This window comes from Rhynchophorus ferrugineus, unplaced genomic scaffold (assembly GCF_030347505.1).
Source record: "Rhynchophorus ferrugineus isolate W39M unplaced genomic scaffold, kcgeb_rfMv2 rfM2, whole genome shotgun sequence".
Classification (NCBI taxonomy): domain Eukaryota; kingdom Metazoa; phylum Arthropoda; class Insecta; order Coleoptera; family Curculionidae; genus Rhynchophorus; species Rhynchophorus ferrugineus.
The window spans coordinates 75,525,731-75,542,673 of NW_027472581.1; the positions used below are offsets into that span (position 1 = coordinate 75,525,731).

The 16,943-nt window shown below is 32.0% G+C and overlaps 1 protein-coding gene and 1 non-coding gene across 2 annotated transcripts in view; both read right to left on the reverse strand.

Annotated features, from left to right (window-relative positions):
• Window positions 1–1,774: 1,774 nt before the first annotated feature.
• Window positions 1,775–16,943, reverse strand: part of LOC143190506 (protein stoned-B) — a 35,695-nt gene continuing 20,526 nt past the window's right edge. Inside the window, 12 exon segments of the mRNA XM_076394829.1 lie at window positions 1,775–2,064; window positions 5,475–5,685; window positions 5,780–5,931; window positions 7,215–7,381; window positions 7,436–7,550; window positions 7,616–7,763; window positions 8,632–8,709; window positions 8,762–9,001; window positions 9,577–9,781; window positions 15,801–15,966; window positions 16,086–16,176; window positions 16,230–16,390. Coding sequence (XP_076250944.1) covers window positions 1,926–2,064; window positions 5,475–5,685; window positions 5,780–5,931; window positions 7,215–7,381; window positions 7,436–7,550; window positions 7,616–7,763; window positions 8,632–8,709; window positions 8,762–9,001; window positions 9,577–9,781; window positions 15,801–15,966; window positions 16,086–16,176; window positions 16,230–16,390 — 1,873 coding nt within the window. The 3' untranslated portion in view covers window positions 1,775–1,925.
• On the reverse strand, window positions 11,009–11,169 carry LOC143192119 (U1 spliceosomal RNA). The gene has a single exon (XR_013004740.1). It is a non-coding gene; the product is annotated as a U1 spliceosomal RNA (small nuclear RNA).

A 16,943-nucleotide genomic window follows, 5' to 3' on the forward strand; every position in this document is an offset into this window, starting at 1 on the left:
ATAATTTTGCAGACCTTTGGCAACATCGCCCACTAGTACCAGTACTAGTATGTTGGGTATTCATGTCTTTTTACTGTTTTACGATACTGTTCAAAGCTTCCATGTGGTCTACTGTCCTTGAAATTTTTCAAAACAGAGTTTCAAGAATCTAATTAATTTTTAGCTTCCAGTGTTTACCTTTCTTATTTTTCTTACCTTTCTTTTTCTTATATTTTATACCCTCAAATAATTAATGTTAACAATTTATTTCGTTTTTTTAAGTGATCTATAACATGTATGACCACACGTTGTAAGTATTATTTTTGAAAAAATGTCAAGTAAGCAAGCAAGAAAATAGCAATTTAATTTTAACGTGAACAATAAACAGTGAGAAGTACATGTTATTGATGTTAGATGATGTGAAACAACAATATTGAAACAGTCCTTATTTCATTATAAGCGATATGATTTTTATTTATTACTTTACATTTACATACAATTCATATAGATACATGTTTGCTACAGTTTAGCAGTACTAATTTATTCCCTTATACATATTTAAGTGTATATTTAAAAGTTACACCTATTAATCAAGGGTATTCCTCTATCTAAGTTTGGTACTTAATATCTCGCTACCTTATCCGAATATTTTAATATTTATATACTTATTTTACCTTAAATGCTAATGACTAGAGTTGACTCCGATTGAAAACTGTTACGTTTTCATTTAAAATGCCAAAATAAATATAATAAATAAAAATATAAATAAAATTCTTTCTCTATAACTAGTCAACGTATACAATTTTTCAACGAAAACAATTAACAAATCTAACAATGATTATGAATATGGGGGACGTTCTAATTAAATCGTTTAAGATTAGAAATTATAACTCTCGTAAGGTGATATGTTCAGAAATTAACAGGCATATGAGGGACTGGAGTGATGTTGAAGCTGTATGTTTGCTCGGTTATGTTTGGCGATGATACGTTTAATACTTTGGTGTTGGAAGATTAAAAGACAATCTTGTTGACTGACAGTTATTAGACGACTGGGTAAAATTTTGTTGTTGTTGATTGTAATGACTAAATTTGCTGAAACATCGGCCTTGTGCTATTGCCGTCATAAATATTGTCCACATCAGGTAAGCTAAATATTAGTTATATCTATAACTTACTTCTTACATAGCTCACTAAAAATATTCTCGTCCTTATAATTTTTTACTAGCAACTAATAACGCAAATATGACATGTAACATTTTTTACAATTACTTGTTTCTATTCTTGGTTATTTTCTAAATTTGCTTTGTAATGGTACATTTCTTTTATTATTATCTTATAGATGTAGGCATTTTAGGCAGGTGTTTTCAACATTTATAAATTTCCTATGGTGCGCGTATTTGTATAAAAGCACGTAGAATTATCAACTTCATTTAGAATGAAGCGTTTTTTGACAAATATTTGTAACAGTCTGGATGTATGGCCGATTATTTTCGTGAATCTGAGAGTTTCTCTCTCTCTATATATATATTTAAACGATCAGTAGCTAAATACAACTTGCGAACTTATTACTTATATATCGATAAGTATCGAGACATCAATATTTCTGCATTCTCTATATAACCTCACTTTTATGGTAACGCTTTACGGATATTACTGAGCACACTTGATTGGTATAATTTTTAAACAACAACAATCCTAGAAGTATATGCCACTAAATTTTTCAAAGGATAAGCGTTTAACACATGCCATAGTCAAATATCATCAACTTTAAGAAAAAAAACTTAACAACAGACATAATTAGTTTTGCTCTGCTAGTTTCACATGCACGGAAAGACAGAAATACAACGATTACAGATCATCTCATAAGAAATGTTCATTTCTCAGTCTCGTTATTTTGAATTTGAATTAAAACTTAGTTTTAGATGCGTAGCGATCACTAAAAATGTTTAGTCGCTGTCGGAACTAGATTCTTCCGCTACCGGTGCTGGTTTCTCCTCCACCGGTGGTGGTGCTGCTGGTTTAGATACATAGGTCGCAGCTGAATAGGCGTTCGGTGATTCTCCTTCCGTGTGTTCAATACCAACCCTGAAATTATAACATTATATTTATATTATATTTATTAATTTTGTATTGATAAGGCGCTGGTTCTTGATGAGTGAGGAGTCGAGGCATAAGGTTTTGTTTACATTAGCATATTAGGGCGTGAACCAACTTGCTGGCCCATCGACAGTAATAAAATCCCAGATCTATTGAACTTGTACATTTCCAAAGGCATCAAATCAAATACAAATCGAGAGCTTCTGCGAACTATCATCTGATAACACTCTAGTGTTGTTTGGAGCGACAATTCTGAAAAAAGAACAAAGAAGGCTAATCTTACTAACAAATTTATTATCTGGGACACGTTTAGACTTATAATGCAGGAACAAATTGGTTTAAACGTAAGACTCAAAAGTATAGACGATCTTGAGCAGCAAACCCGAAATATAATTGAACAAATTCGGTCTGCTACAGAAGAAGCTACGCTAAATCCTGTTTAATCAGTCCGATGTAGCTGTAAATCTGATTTCTCCAATGGAACTTGCCACAGAAAGTGACAACAACCTCAATCCTAAAAAGGCACCTGGGTTATTAAAGCATCTACCACGAAATGCATTAATTATGTTGACATATATATTCAATGCCTGTTTGAGACTGAAACATGTTCCAGAATGTCTTAAGGGTGCTCAAATAATTATGCTTAAAAAACTTAACCAACCGGCAGAACAAGTTGGATCTTACGGGTCTATTTCGCTGTTACCTGCGATATCAAAATTATTTGGGAAACTGCTGTTTAAACGTATTAAACCATTTATAGAAATACCAGATTTCCAGTTTGCATTTCGAAATCACCTCTCGACAATCGACTAAGTGCACAGAGTAACAGTTGTTGAAAAGGCATTCGAGGTGGACGTCTCACAAGCTTCTGACTGCGTATAGCATTTGGGATCAATCTACAAAATGAGCAAATGGCTACCGCGGAATTACTGTCGATTGCTGGAATCATATATTTTCTTAAGAACATTTAGAATATTGCATGAACGGGCATTTTCAGCATTTAAACCTTTTTCGGCTGAAGTTTCACAGGTTAGTGTCTTGGGACCACTCCTGTATATGCTTTATACTGCTGATATCCCAACAACAAAAGAAACGGTACTTGGAACATTTGCCGACGATATCATGGCAAAAGCTGTATCTCTGTTTAAGGCTGTAGAAAAAGTACGAGAAGCGGTCAACAAGATCTACAAATGGATTAGGAACTGGACAAACCGTATTTTCCAACATGAAAATATACACACGAACTTGTTTATTTTAATTTGGGAAATATATATATTGATGTATTAATCCCGTACTCGCCTTGCTTGTGTATTAATGCAAGTACAACAGAACAGTAGTAATACATTAATTTTTCAATTAAGATTTTAGTGAGCATATCTTATGTAAGATATAATTAATAAAAAATACATTAGGACTGAGTCAGCAATATCGTTTGTGATGTTGATGGAAAATAGTTCTAAGGAAAATAAAAGTATTTGTTTTTAAACTTTACACAATATATTCAATTATTAAGAAAAGAAGACAGAAGTTGACGTTATATTGGCAATCGTTTCGCAGTTACTCGAAGCATTTCTTTGCATAGCTAAGGGAAGTATAAGAAAAAATATCGCAGTTGAAGCTTCAAGGGAACGAAAGGCAGGTTGAAAGTGGTCACAGACTCCTAGCCATAAACTATTACAATTAGGAAACATCCATGCTTTGAAAAATTTAGGGGTATCTATGGATTCTTGATACAAGCATCACAGTTTAATGTGTAAGGCGACCAAAACTGGACTTAAGTGGCTGTAGACTAACATAGTCTATTAGAACTGTATGTTTAATTTTAACAAAAGTGTAAAGGCATACCAGAATCCCAGTCTGGATAAAACTAGCTATTCGGTAGGCCATTGTTCGGAGCCTATGTTAGGTAGTAGGTGCACTTCAGACAAATCCAGGTTGATAAAAAAAGAGATTAGAATATTTAAAAAATATTTTTTAAGCCATTTCATATCATTAAAGCCAGTGAAATATAATTTGTTGTAACTTACATCCTATTTTCTGGATTTTATCACATGAATTGAATTAACAAAGAAAAAAGAATTGAATGAAAAATACTGAAACTTTGGGAGATTATATTGAATGATAAAATGTATTTGGTTGATGTTTTCTAATGTATTTTCAGATGAAAATAGCTTTTTGTCTTAAATAAAATACAGCGATTTAATTCTATTTTTTTTAAACACACCATGTTGTGGATTGGCAACGATGCTGGTTTGACAGCGATTCAATCATTTATTCATTTTCGCATTTCTTCAACATTTCGTGGTCGTTCGCCAGCCAAACCACGTTGTATCAGTGATAATATGACGGCACTATGTATGGTGAGTAAGCTGGATGCGGTAGAACTTTCCATTCGACCTGCTTCCATTCTTTAAACATTTTGTAATGTATGGCCGAGCATTGTCACGCAAGAGGATGACTGCATCATTTGAATTGCTCAATTAAGATCGGTAGTCATCTGCAGTAACGGTAATGTGCTACACTTTGCTGATCCCATCATATATTTTTATTGATTAAATCTCATATTATATATGCTCAGTACAATTTTAATTTACAAATTAATTCATTTTTATTGTTCCGTTGGACTTGTATCAATACACAAATAAGACGAGATAAGAGTACGAGATCAATATATCAGTATATATTTTCCAAAAATTTCATCATTTACACATCAGCCAGTTTTGTGTATATTGCGCTTTGGTGTCAATATGATTGGCTCTCCTATGTGTGTGTCTCCTGGTATTGTCATAATAAATCCATTTTTCATTGCCAGTCATAATATGCCATCGAAAACTTTTCTTTCTTTGCCACGCAGAAAAATAGTTGAAAAATACTGAAAATAGTTGATTCACCATCAGCTAAGCTGCGTGAGTGTTATTTAAGAGTTTGAGTTGAGCTTTCGCCTAATCAGTCTTCATTGCCTGAAATTTTTTTTGGTCTACCAGGCTTTTCGTTGCTGTTTATATAAAAATCACCACTTTTAAATCGTTGAGACCAAAATCCACAATTGACTTATGACGCCATAAGCTTTTAAAAATGGCTGATGGGCATTGATACCAGATAATATCAAATTTTCAAGCAACAAAAGTAAAGAAACTCAATTTTGAACTTTCCTTGATTAATGTTTGTATACACTGATTAATCCAATAATATGAAACGAAAAACTATTATTCTATGCAGAGAGATGTTAAAAATTTTGAATTCAACATTAGTTTAGATTATTTAATACTTGTTTACATTGTGCTTCTCATTTCACTAAAAGATTTCTCTGATAAATTGCACACCAACACCTAATAATACAATAGGAAAATATGCAATAAAAAATAAGAGTTTTAGCTGGTTTTAATTATTATACGGACCTGTATTCATGCCTTGCCAAATATCTCACATATTTTTCGGGCGGTTCATCTGAATCTGAATTCTGCAAGCTGACGCTTCGACATGTCGTGTGACTGACTTGTGTGGCCGGCATCGTGAATTCGACGTAACAATACTCCGCTAATTTCTCTGGCATTTGATCGAAACTAGTCAAAGCTATCTTACAGACCATGTTATGTGTTGTGTATGCACCTGTAAAGATAATTCAGGTTAATGATATCCTTATATGATCATTATTAATATCTTAAATATAATAAAGAAGAGTAGCAACAATTTCATTTATTACCTTGGCCTTCTTTCGGCAATCGTGGGCACCTCCATACTATAGCTCTGTGTTGATGTTCGTATTTAGCTTGTCCAGAGGTCACTTCGATGAGGCTCTCTTGTAATGTATCTACTGTACCCAATATTCGTTCTATTCCTTTGATTTTACCAGTTCTATTAAATGAGATATAAAAAACAAATATTACAATGCTAATTCATTAAATTAAATTAAAATTAATGTTAATATCTTCGTTATCTTTATTAACTTCATTCTTTCCTTATTTTAATCTATAACTTTTTTGGAACTATAATTAAATATAAACTTTTTTATAACGCCTTTACAATATTGTAAATTATACATCTCTGAATAAGCTAAAAACGGCATTACCAAATCAAGCTTATAATATTATATACTGGTAAGTATTTTATTGGATGTAAATAAGTCTTTTATTGGATGTATAATTTTCTAAGTTTGGAGTTTTTTCTTGGTAATTTTGATTTTATTTATAGAAATTAATACAACGTATCGATTGGATCTAGTGGTATTCATAAGGAGCAATATCTAAAGAATACGGTGGATGTGAGAAAGGAATAAAAATCTTAATGGAAAAAAGATACTATATAGTATCAAAATATACCATATATGTGCTTTTGCCACATGCTAATAATTTTGTTTGCATTTTTAACTTAGTCTTGAATAAAAAATTATTATTTAAATAAATAAGTAATTTTGTTATTAGAGGCACCCTGTTTCTCTTTTTTAATTACTCAAGATTCGGAAAAAATCCAAAGTGTATGTAGTAATGTGTATGTGTGTGGAATATAATATAGTATTTTCTATGGTTTTATTTGTATGCAAAAGTATATTCATCAAGAATACAGTATATTATATAAAGTTTGGTTAGCAACTTTCTATTTATATAGCAGTTTGTTTTAAATGCTTAAACGTGTCTTTCAATGATTTGCTTTGGTTTGAACTCATGTCCAGTTTTTTGTATTCTATGTCAAATTTACTTCTTTTGACAACTTCTCTTATTGTTTTTACTGTTTTACAGCATTACCATGGGATTCTACGAATAATCTCTATTTCCGATCTGGAGACCTCTTTAGATCAATAATGGTAAAGTAAAAGTTCTTCATAAATGAAGGTAATTTGGCTCAAAGCTGGAGTAGAAAAAATGAAAAAAGGGATGTTATACTGATAAAAAATCACAAATAATTATTATAAAATATATATTGTTGACACATGTCCATTCCATGTTTTAAAAGGGACAATTTTATATTATTTAACTAGTAGTGTTTTCTTGAAATTAAGTCCTTCTTATTCCTTCATTTCAATTGAATACATTTCTCTTAATACTTACATTTTTTTTTGTTTATTTCGAAATACATTTTTTGTTTTGCCAGTAGATGTTTTTTAGTGAACGTAACAAAATTAAAATAACTTAATGAATTACCTTCTGTGAGCTGATTTTACTGAGCCATATCTAAAATGTTTTTCCACTCTAAACATGTAGATCCAGCATTCCGGTATTGGGAATCGTATCATGACGTCTTCGCATGGGATTTGGCCCAGTTTTCTTGACGCAAATCCCGGTACTAAGACGTCGGCTCTTAACTCCACCTGAAATAAGTTTCTTTCTGTGTTTTTTTCCTAGAGTCTCAGTAAAATACTTACCCTCATGCCTGTTACGCATATTTGGGCTTTTAGCTGCAACGGTAGTTCACGATTCTTTGGCGGTCTGACCCGGAAACGCATTAGTTCTATGTAACAAGCGTCAGGTGGTTTAAATCTAAAGTAACGACGGGTAAGATACTACAATAGATGACTTATTTTGTGATTTATGCGATTTCTTACTTTATTATATGGGTATCTTCATATTCGTCTTGCTGTACACAAGAATGAAACTCGACATTTTCTAACCTAATCCATTCTTCAGTTACTACGGGTATAATATCGTGGCGACCTACGACTTCCTTTCCTTGTCTTCTCATGTCATTAATTCCTATAAATTAGACAAAAATCTGTTAGGTTGCAATATTTAATATTATATTTCTACTATAGGTTTATGATTGTTTTTTTATGAAGAGTTGTCTACTGTGTAGTATTGCCATTTGGACCACAAAGATTATAAGTACTGTCTGAATAATATATCTTAGGTCTTACAGTATTTCATTTAATTTATCTGAGTTTAATATCATCTCTGAAATTGATCGTTATTTAATTATCTAGTTATTTAATTATTCTAAATATCACTGAAACTTACATATAAATATAACTTAATATATTTTTGATTATGGACTTTTTTCAGATACTATTCTAATTTAATGATCATCATATACAATATTATTTATATTTAAGAAACTTTGGTATATTTAAACATTAATTATCGCAGTTATCTGTCCTCATTTACACTGTTTTATGAAGATTTTAGCAATTATAATCATGTAAATTGTAAAATCTCACAACTGAACCCCGTATACATTCTGTACCAATAGTTAGTGGTGTAAAAGTGGATGTTTGGAAACTGCTCTATTACGAAAATTCAATTATCATTATTAATGAGCAACTTTGTCTTGTTCTATATATATCTCTTGATTAACTTGAGGGTTCTTTATCAATTATAGTGAAATAATCACAACTTTCATGTTTTTGTATATGATCAAGCCAACATTTGCTTAAATTAAACAATAAGAACAAAAGTAAAAATGTAAAGCAGCTGGGAAAAATATATTTGTAATCTTTTGAAAATGTCTTATAAATATAATGAGATATAGGCTGTTATTATAGGATCTGTGAAATTCCACAATACATTTTTTGCGGACAGAAAAAGATACTTCTAATTTACACTTACTAAAACCATGAGTACATACCTAATTCGATATCGGGCATTCCAGTCAAAAATCCTAAGAAGAATAAACGCACTCGAGCTATCTGTTTTTCGATGTTACCTAAAACACAACGATGCTATAAGAGAATTTCAATGAACTACTTTTATTTTACCTTCGGCTGCTTGTTCAACGTATAATTCGTCAACAACAGTAATCTGCACCTCTTCCATTTTATAGTGGAGGGCTCTGTCTCGATGAGCTTGCAGTCTGAATAGCGCTTCTTCGATACAGAACGAGAACTGTTTAAGATCTTCGTAATTTAGTGAACCTAGCTTCATCACTTGAGATACTTGAGGAGCGTGTTCAACTGGCAAGCCCAATTTCTTTAAATCGCTTCCAAATTCCTTTACACCTGTAAATTTATTATATGAATTATTTATTATTTATTATTAAAAACTATAAAACTTTTGAATCTTTAGAGTTATCTTTTAGGTGGCACAAAAATTCATAGCAATATAATCAAAAAACAATAATGATAAACGACACTATGATGATGAATAATAAACACTAAGCATATGTTATTAAATGTGTACAATATTATTCAAAACATCTTCAAATACTGTGATAATTACCTCGGATTCTGATAATTACCTCTGAATTTAGATTTTGACTGAGTCTTGGCATATGTTCCCTACTTTTTACATTACCTTTGCACAAAAATTTATTTTGAGACAAGATATATCCTACACAGGAAAAAGTGAAAAATCAGACATTGAATTCACAATATACATTTAATCAGTATTAAAACTAGATAAGCGCACAACGAATGAAGTAATTAAGCTGCTAAAAAATATATAAAATTGCTGAATGTAAAAGTGGAAGAGACCATTTTATTTCTACGGAATTCAGCTATGGAGTACTTCTTATTATCATCAACTCTCTACTCTCTACTACGTTCTTAATTAAGTATAATAATAAAAAAACTACCTTGATAATCGCCTTGAATGGCATACGCAGCAAATTGGCTTAATTTATTCGTTATCCTTTCGGCCTTCTTTACTTGACCTGGTCTTACACCAGGTCGTTCCTTGTAAAATATGTATTGAAGTTTGATAGTGAATATCTTGCCAAACTGATCGTATTGTTGAGCACCAATTTCTGATACTGAATAACAGGGCTGCAGGGGTAGTTCCTGAAAAAGCAATAGCAGATTATTATTGTTATCCATAGAAACGTGGACTAGTGTATTCAAATATTAATAACATTAACACATAACATTAATAATATAATCAAGGGGTGTTGATTACATTTTAATATTAAATTGACAATTAAACAATGTGATATTTAGTTATCAAGGAAAACAACAGAAGTTTACATATTCGGATCAATTTTTAGACCCGAACAGATGAGAATGGTTCTTAACATTATTTGATGTGTCAAGATTAGTTCTAGTTTGGTATTTCGAACTTGATTTTGGGCTATGTGGACGTTTGTCTGACATCACTGACAGACCATGGCTTATTATTAGATTAAAATAAAAATCAGTTCTTAATAAATCAGATTTTATGCTGTGAAGGCTATACAAGTCTATTAAATCTAGGCTATTTGTTTTTAACATAACCGTTTATAAAATCGAGCACTCAATAATCAGTACGCATTCTTACTATTGACATTGAATCTATATAGAATAAAAGGTATAATTAATGATTAACGAATTAATCAAATAATAAATAATAAAAATAAATAATCTAATTTTTCCTTACATAGAAGAATTATGTAGTAATATTATTACATATGCACGATAGTATATATACAAGGGATGGACAAAATAATATGATCATCTCGACATGAGATATGAATTTGCCGGCCGTTCATAGTAAATAATGTAAACAATGATTCGTCGGATCGTATCACATTCTTCCAATCACCGGGTGTCGAGCCGGTGATTGGAACGAGCCTTTATGATCGTTACTCCACTTCGTTCGCAGTTTAGCGTCGGCTTTCGTTATAAAGGTTTTTGCTATCGCAGCCTTTCCATGAATGGTAATTTGAAATGAGCGTTGATTTCTGCTGTGACTTTTGCCCCGGTGGTTTTATGTTTTTTTTGGCTACAACCCTTTTTAATGTTCGTTGGTTTCTGTCAGTTGACACTGGGATCGGACCACTATTCCTCTTCGCCGATGATATTTTATCATGTTCTGTGTGCAATACATAGGTATCGTACTATTAAATGGAAACAGTGTTGCCAATATTGCATATCACAACAAATTATTGTCTATTGCTATCCATATTTTTTTGGGCAAGTATATTTTTATCTTACAAAACTGAGTAAAACACATTCAGCAACTTAACATGTCAGCCTTATTCTAGTATTAGGCCTCTTGTTACTCTAATGAAAATTGTATTAAATTATCTAATGTCGGGACAGCGCGTACGCAGTCCCGGCTACCAAAAATTACGCGTCCGAGTATCCACATTAGGGATAATCGCAAAGGTCAGCCCAGCCGTAGTGCAATGGTAGGGCCTCGTTTCGGAGAAACCGCCTTGTTGATCACGGTAATCTCTACGCCAGGTAAGTATGCTTTTAGCCTCTTCGATATGGTTGTTGTCTAGGGTGTATTGACTAGAAAAGGTTACTTTTCGACAGAGGTGCCATCTAACATGTGGCTACAGTAGGAATGCCTAATGGTGTAAAATATGAAAACCACAAAAAAGAAAAATGCTTATTTTTTTTGTTCGACAGGTTTTACCTTCTCCTTAAATATTTATCCAATATTTACGTAAAACAATGAAAATTCTAACAAAATTAAAAGTCCATGCTTAATTTAATTATTAATTTTATTATCTTAGCTATGATTAAACTAGCTATTTATAGATAAGTAGATATTTTTAATTTTTGTATACGATTACAGTACACTACATTTGGCATAATGATAATGTCTATATCTATTAATTAAATGATAAACAAGCATCTCCGTAATTATCAAAATTACCAAAAAGAAGATACTTGGTTTTTCTTATTTAGAATATTTTATTTAACAGGAGTATCTTTAAATTATATATCCAAATCTATTAAATGGTGTTAAGCTTAACGATAAGGATGAACATAATTCAAAATAGGAAAGAGAGAAGACATCAGCCTTATTCTAAACACTGGCTTATCGTACATACAACAAACATTGCTGGTTGTATGTAGTTTGTGCAATAATAATGGAAACAGTGTGAACATATTTTTTAATTAACCAATAGAACTTATGCAAAATATGACTGCATTTAATTTAAAATATAAACATATTATAACAATAAATTATCAATAAAGTTTTAGCACTGACTTTTTCGAAAATATAGTATGATCCACCATAATTAATTTACTATTAATGTAAATAACATTTAAATTGAATATTAAATTTGAATAGAATAGCCTAATAAAATTATATATAAAAAATAAATTTTCCGCTATTGCTTGCTTATTTCCCATAAGATCGTAATGCCCGAACGATTTGACAAAAGTATAGTATATGCAGTGTGCAGTTGTCTAGCAACCGGTTAATATGTATTGTTATTGTTTTGCGAATGCTATACGTATTTCAAGATAATACATATTCAAAATATCAGTTTATTTTTTCACGATGCATCGCGAACTAAAATCTTACAGTACAGGTGGAATTAATATTATCAATATTGTAAAAAAACACAAATTTAATGTCACAAATAGCAATTCTAATATCATGCATTCTTTAAAAGGCTCTGAAAATTATATTTAAAAAATCCAGACGGCCGGTCTAGGATTATAAATGGTAGAAGTAGACTAGCAATTTTGGGAGTTGCTTCAAATTCTATGTTAACCGCGAACGAAGTTGCTTCTGTAACTGGTGGAGAAACGAATTTAAAAAGTGTTCAACGTCTTCTACATGATGCTCGGCATTTAAGTAAGAACTGTTACTTTATAACTGTTATTTTATATAGAGAATTAAACGTTAGGTTAGGTTGTTTAACAGTTTATATCTGATAGCTGATCAAAATACGTAGAACTTTGACAATAAAATAATGTCGTAATGGGGTATGCTATTTAATCACAAATAATTTCTATAAAAAATACATACTGTGAGTAATGTTTAGTAATTGTTTCTTTGATATAGTCAATGTTAAAGAATATATAGACGATTTTTTTTACATTTTTTTACAGTAAGATTTTATCTAACACAATTTTATTGATGTATTTATTGACGTAAACAAAATATTTAAGCAGTCGACGTTTGACTTTCACAGAGTAAAGACGTGTTCGGAGAGATGGTCAGTGAAACGAAACAAAAGTGCAACATCTGTGTCACAAATGCGGCGCTAGAAAAAAAGTCTAACAATAAAATTTTAATGACTGGTGAAAAAGTGAAAGTGCGATCGGAATATAAAAATAACAGTATTATTTCAACAATACGTAAAAAATATGGAGAACACTGCACAAAAAAACAGATAAAATGGAAATATCGACATCAGGCGTATTACATATTGCAGTTTAGAATCTAGAGAATACAGCTAGAACCCAGAACGAACAAGCACTCTACAATGCGTGAATGAACGAAAAGTCGGCGCGGGAGAGTCTTGAAATTGCATTAGCCGATATGCAAAAACAAATAAATGCCCTCCAGCTACAACTAAATAAACAAAGCTCTGAGGTCAAGGACAAAACAACGATAAACTACCAAGCCAACAAAGCAGTCCAATTCTTCCAATTCTATATATGAAACAGATGAAGAAGAATTGCAGAAAGAAGTAGGCTGGACAACGGTTAAAAATAAAAAAAGAAAAGCAAATAATTCCCCAGGATCTTCACCGCAGCAATTAAAAATAAAACAAAATAATAAACAAAATAAATTAGAATGACCACGCCACCCCCAATTATCGTAAGTAATGTTACCGACCTTGACTTGCTTTACGAAACATTGAGGTCCAACTATATAGTATTCAAAGCAACGGTACTAAACAATGGGCAAATAAAATTGAATGCTGAATGTCGTATAATATTCACAAAAATAATAGATTGTCTAGAGTTGCTTGAAATTGCAATGGCACTCTTATGAAGACAAACAAACCAGAGACATCAAAGTTAAGAGAAGAACAGCTAAAAGTGAAAAAATTATCGCAGAACTAAAATGGGCTTAAATGCGACAAATATTCAAAAAAAAAGAAAAGATCAAAAATAACTAAGCAGAGATTTTAGTCCACAAGAAGCCATTACCTCTATTTGTGTGCCATGAATTTGAACATGATACGGACGCAAAAACCATTTTTGGTATTAAAAAATTTTAGGCGTCGAAATAAAAATAGAACCTCTTAAAAAATTGAACTCAATATCGCAATGCAAAAGATGCCAATTGCATGGACACAGTCAGAAATTCTGCAGAAGAGAACCTAGATGTGTAAAATGTTCAGGCAAACATATCTCCACAGAGTGTAGAAAACCCAAACAAGCTAAGCCGAAATGTACAAACTGTAATGAAGAGTATCCGGCAAGTTAGAGAGGATGTGTAGTTGCTAAAATACTACAAGAGAGGAGAAATAGAGTAGCTCAAGTTAAACCTAAGAAACAATCAGTGAAAAGAAACAACCGAAAAACTATAACAAAGTTAATGATGAAATGACTTAGGCCCAAAGCATCAGTCAAAATAACCAAAGAGACACAAAGGAAGATGAAGCAATCACCAACGAATTGCTATTTAAACTAATAGGAAAGCTACGATTTAATAACAGGAGAATTACTGCAAAAACTACCAAGAAAGGGAATTATAAAACTCACCAACTTGATCAATACAGTATTTAGATTAAAACATGTACCAGTCATTTGGAAGATGGCGGAAATTATAATGATCCCAAAACCTGGGAAGTCACCAAATGAAATAAAAGCCTATAGACCTATATCATTACTGCCAGTAATATCTAAGGTTTTTGAAAAACTCCTGTTGAAAAGAATAAAACCGATCATAGACAGAAAAAACCTAATACCAACACACCAGTTTGGGTTTATTAACAAGCACTCAACAATTGACCAGGTCTACAGAATAACAGATGTTATTGAAAAAGCCTACGAAAGTAGAAAAGTATGCTAGGTATATTCTTAAATGTAGCACAAGCCTTCGATAAGGTTTGGCATGAAGGCCTTGTTCATAAACTACAGAAAATGCTACCAAAACAACACACCGAACCATTAAAATAATACATTACAACCAGAATGTTTAGAGTCAAACAAGAAGAAGCTTTCTCTACAATAAAAGAAGCTAAAGCAGGTGTACCACAAGGAAGTGTACTGAGATACAAATGGAAAATATTACGATGGCTACATTTGCCGATGATATTACGATTATAGCTGTCGGGGACAATAGTGAAAAAGCCTCACGAAAATTACAATAGGCAAGTGACAATATAAATAATTGGACACAAGCTTGGAAAATAAGAATTAATGAAAGTAAATATGTACATGTGCAGTTCACCTATAAACAGACCGTAGAAGCACCAATAACATTAAATAATACTATCATTCCATATAGCAGCAACGCTAAATATCTCGGAATGAATATAGAGGCAAAACTTCGCTGGAAGAAACATATAAAGAAGAATAGAAAAGAACTGGAATTGAAATATAGGAAAATATACTAGCTAATTGGAAGAAGATCGCAATTATTAGTACATAATAAATAGCTATTATATAAGCAAATACTGAAACCTATATGGACATACGGAGTTCAATTATGGGGATGTTCTGCAAAGAGTAACATAAATAAAATACAAATTTTTCAGAACAAAGTCCTGAGAGGTATTGTGGGCTCACCCAAGTACTATAGGACTAATTACCTACATCGAGACCTTCAGATACCCACAGTGAGTCAGAAATCAAGAGATTTGCAAGGTGGCATGGGGAAAGACTTCATTCTCATGAGAATATTGAAATATTGCAGCTTTTGGATACCAACAGAACAGGACACAGACTCAAAAGAATCAAACCATCTGATCTTGTGTAGTGTTGTGTAGTCATGAAGTCATTATACATGATAAACATTATTTCACCAGAGACTAAGATAGGGCCGATTAGTCCTCCTAGTTATATACCTAGGTTTAAGTTATCATAAAGACATAGAATTGTTTGTTAGCCGTAAACGACTAGTAACAATATAATAATTAAACAATAAATAAATATATTTAGAAATCTGTAACCTTACCTGGAAAGGATCTTTGTCAGATTGCTGATTGTATAACTGTAATAGGACGCAGTCTGGTTGGTAAGATAGCTTTAAGAACACCTTTTTCCAAAATCTTTGACCAGTGATCTTCTTCTTGTTCGGCTGTCTCAGATGCATTTCCCATCCTTCTCCTGTATACGTTATCCTAATCAAAATATATTAGTATTAATAATATAATTTATGTGGTCTTTTAACAGTCTTAACTATTAGGATAGCGTTAAATCTAATTATTTTAGGATATTATGCTGAATTTTGGAGACTTACCTTGGAAATTCTTCTAATGGTTGGGAAACATCGTCATCAAACAAGGGTGTCGAAGGAGATTCTTGAGAATCTGTTCTTTTAATTTCCGTAGCTAGAATTCGTATTATGTCAGTAAATAATAAATTGATATCATTACTTACTTACTGAACGGAGTGGCCTGATCTTGGGGAATGACGGCAGTGACATCATTCTGTTGATCAAAGGGATTGAATCTTGGAGAAGTATCAGAAAATGCAGATTGGGTCTGAACAGGTGGAGGAGCCAGAATCGGAGTTACACCAGAGAAGGTATCATCTGTTTTTGGTCTTAAAATAAAATTTGTAATTGTTTGTAAATGTTAATTAAATATTAATATACTATAGTGACTGAATATTAAATTGGAAATATCATGTTAGACAAAAATGGTTAGTTGGAAGATACCCGCAACTTAATCTAAAATCAAAGAGATTGATTTATAAGACAATCATAAACTCAATTTGGACCTATGGGGTGCAAATGTGGGATTGCACTAAAAATTCAATTCAACCAGTCATCTAACGCTGTCAAAACAAGGTTCTTCGATTGATTACCAATACCTATCGCTACGTAACCAACGAAGAACTGAACGATGACGTGGAAATCAAATAAATTTGCGAAGTTATCCAAGATTTTGCCTTGAAACACGAAAGAAGATTACTAAATCATACTAACGTGGAAGCAATACAACTGCTGGACAGCGCGCAGGATGTCAGAAGATTGAAGCGAACCAAACCATACGAACTTATATAAAGTGTATACCTTTAGTGTAAACTGTAGCTATAAGTAGCTACTCGTACTCGTCTTGCTTGTGAATTAATCCAAATACAAATGAAAAGTAGT